The 2,306-nt window shown below is 37.6% G+C and overlaps 2 protein-coding genes across 2 annotated transcripts; both read left to right on the forward strand.

Annotated features, from left to right (window-relative positions):
* The first annotated feature begins 220 nt into the window (after positions 1-220).
* LOC131856618 (uncharacterized) lies at positions 221-1,213 on the forward strand. The gene is made up of 3 exons (XM_059208465.1): positions 221-308; positions 734-889; positions 995-1,213. Exons 1-3 carry the CDS (start codon positions 231-233, stop codon positions 1,211-1,213), a joined length of 453 nt encoding a protein of 150 aa, XP_059064448.1. The 5' UTR covers positions 221-230.
* Positions 1,214-1,426: 213 nt separating this feature from the next.
* LOC131856313 (uncharacterized) lies at positions 1,427-2,093 on the forward strand. Its single transcript, XM_059207928.1, has 2 exons — positions 1,427-1,567; positions 1,673-2,093. The coding sequence occupies exons 1-2, from the start codon at positions 1,454-1,456 to the stop codon at positions 1,895-1,897; spliced, it is 339 nt and encodes a 112-aa protein (XP_059063911.1). The 5' UTR covers positions 1,427-1,453; the 3' UTR covers positions 1,898-2,093.
* Positions 2,094-2,306: the final 213 nt, after the last annotated feature.

Genomic DNA, 2,306 nt, shown 5'->3' on the forward strand with positions numbered 1-2,306 from the left:
TGAGATAAGGTTAGTCATGTTTATAATATTTGTCTTCCTTTCCCACGTTCTTATTATTAACGTGGGTCCAAACATCTAGCTGCCCTTTCACAAATGGGTAAGGCAAACGTCATTTTCAATTAACGTGGGTGCATTCTGGTCACCATCTTAATCCCTCTATACGAAGGTCCTTCCCTTATCATTTACTGAACATCCTTATTTCTCTGATAGCTCTGACCAAAGAAAAAGCCATGGCTGTCCAGCTAAAAAGCCTTGCCCTGCTGTTCCTCTTTGTGGGTGCGCTCAGCCTTCATGCAGTCCGTTCTTCGGTCTGTAACCTTGAACTACTCTTCGCTTCTTTAATCATAATACCACACAATAGCGTCTAAGTTTTCTGGATAAGATTATCTAAATATATGTTTTTCTTCAATATTTAGGATTACATTCATATTCATTCATGATGATAATTTACTTAAAGAGAAAATTGAGAAATAACTAGCAAAACCATGTTTTTCTTGGTTCTGGTTAACTTCACTCCCCTCATCAACATTGTCTGTCTCATGTTCTATTAGTTATCTCTGAATTCGCTTCTCTAGTTATCTTGCTTTGATTATAAATATACATAGTCTAATCAAATTTTATTGCGAATAATTATCATAGACTGAAGATTTCATGTCTCTAATTAAATACTATTATAAAATCTGTAAATGTCGTTCGCGTGAGAATCCAATGAAATTTAATATCTTATTTGCAGGGTGAAGATGTGATAGTAACATTTATAATGGTTCAACGTGCCGAAATCGGGCAAGTGTTTAAGATCGTTGGGAACAGTGACAAGCTGGGGAATTGGGAGCCTTCTAGAGTGGAGAACATGACATCGACTCCTGGCGATGCCTGGGCCATCTCTGTGGTATGTTTTGTTTCTTTTTCTACCTGTCTTCTCTAATCTGGTTTATCCAACAATCTTAGATCAGCTTCATAAACGTATTGATCTTAATCTTGGTTTTTTCAACAGAAATTGACGAAGGGAGCAGCATATGAGTCCAAGCCAGTACTAGTCGACTCTGATAGTGGTAACACCTTGTGCTCGGCGAACGAGAACCGCCACTTAACTATTCCGGAAGATTATTCCAAGTCTGATTATGTGGAAACAGTGTTTTGGAGCATCTCTTGCGGTTACGATTGCCATGAAAACAATGCTTGCTCCGACCAAGGGAGGGTCTGTAACTTTTAATTACTCTTTTCTTCTCTTGTCAATAATAATACTACATAATAGCTTGGAACAGATTTGGATTAGATTTTTTAACCTATGCATTTCAACAATATTTTGGATTAGATTATGTCTTTAACTAAATGCTACTTACTATAAATTTGATAAATGTAGTGCATATAAGAATCATAAGAAATTTGCCATCTTTAGGTGCGTTTGCAGGCAGAAGATGTGATCGTGACGTTTGTGTTGGTTCAAAGGGTGATGTCTGGGCGAGAATTTAAGATGGTTGGAAACGCTCCTGAGATGGGCAGTTGGGTCCTTTCTAAAGTGGAGAACATGACACAGACTCCTGTAGATGTCTTGGCCAGTGCTGTGGTATGTTTTGTTTCTCTTTTTTTATGTCTTCTCTAATCTGTTTTACCGAAGGAGCTTAGCTGAGCTTCATAAATGTATTGATCGTAATCTTCGTTTTGTTAAAAGACATTGAGGAAGGGAATAGCATACAAGTACAAGCCATACGTAGTGGACTCTGTGACCGGTTTCACCGAGTGCTTCGCTCACGAGGAACGCCCCTTAACTATTCCGGAGGATTATTCCAAGTCTAATTATGTGGAAACAGTGTTTTATAGCTTGGACTGCGGTTACGAGTGCCATAACACCCCTGCTTGCTCCCTCCATGGTGACCGTAGTCGCCAGGTTATGTGATAATAGGAATGTAATAATGAAGTGCACCAACTTATAATCTTTCTCAACGTTTGTTGAAAAAATAAGCATTGTACTTCGTATATATATTACGTTGATACAATAAGCCTTGCACTGCGTATCTATGTATCATCTGTCGTATGAGCGAAAATATAAAACTGCACCTGTCGTTACCCTTGCTATGTCTTTTCTTCAATAATTAGAGTTTTTACTTAATTATGTTTCTTGGAGTATACAAAACAGGCTAGTGATGGTTAGGGAGATGATATTGAATTTTCATGGGTATTTTTAGGGAATCGTTTAAATCACAGATACTAAGTTTACACTTTTAGACTTTAAAGTGTTAAACACTTAGGGTTGACTGAAATTTTCTAGGCTTAATATGTTGCTTAATGTGTGTGGTCACACTAAG

This window comes from Cryptomeria japonica, chromosome 7 (assembly GCF_030272615.1).
Source record: "Cryptomeria japonica chromosome 7, Sugi_1.0, whole genome shotgun sequence".
Lineage (NCBI taxonomy): Eukaryota > Viridiplantae > Streptophyta > Pinopsida > Cupressales > Cupressaceae > Cryptomeria > Cryptomeria japonica.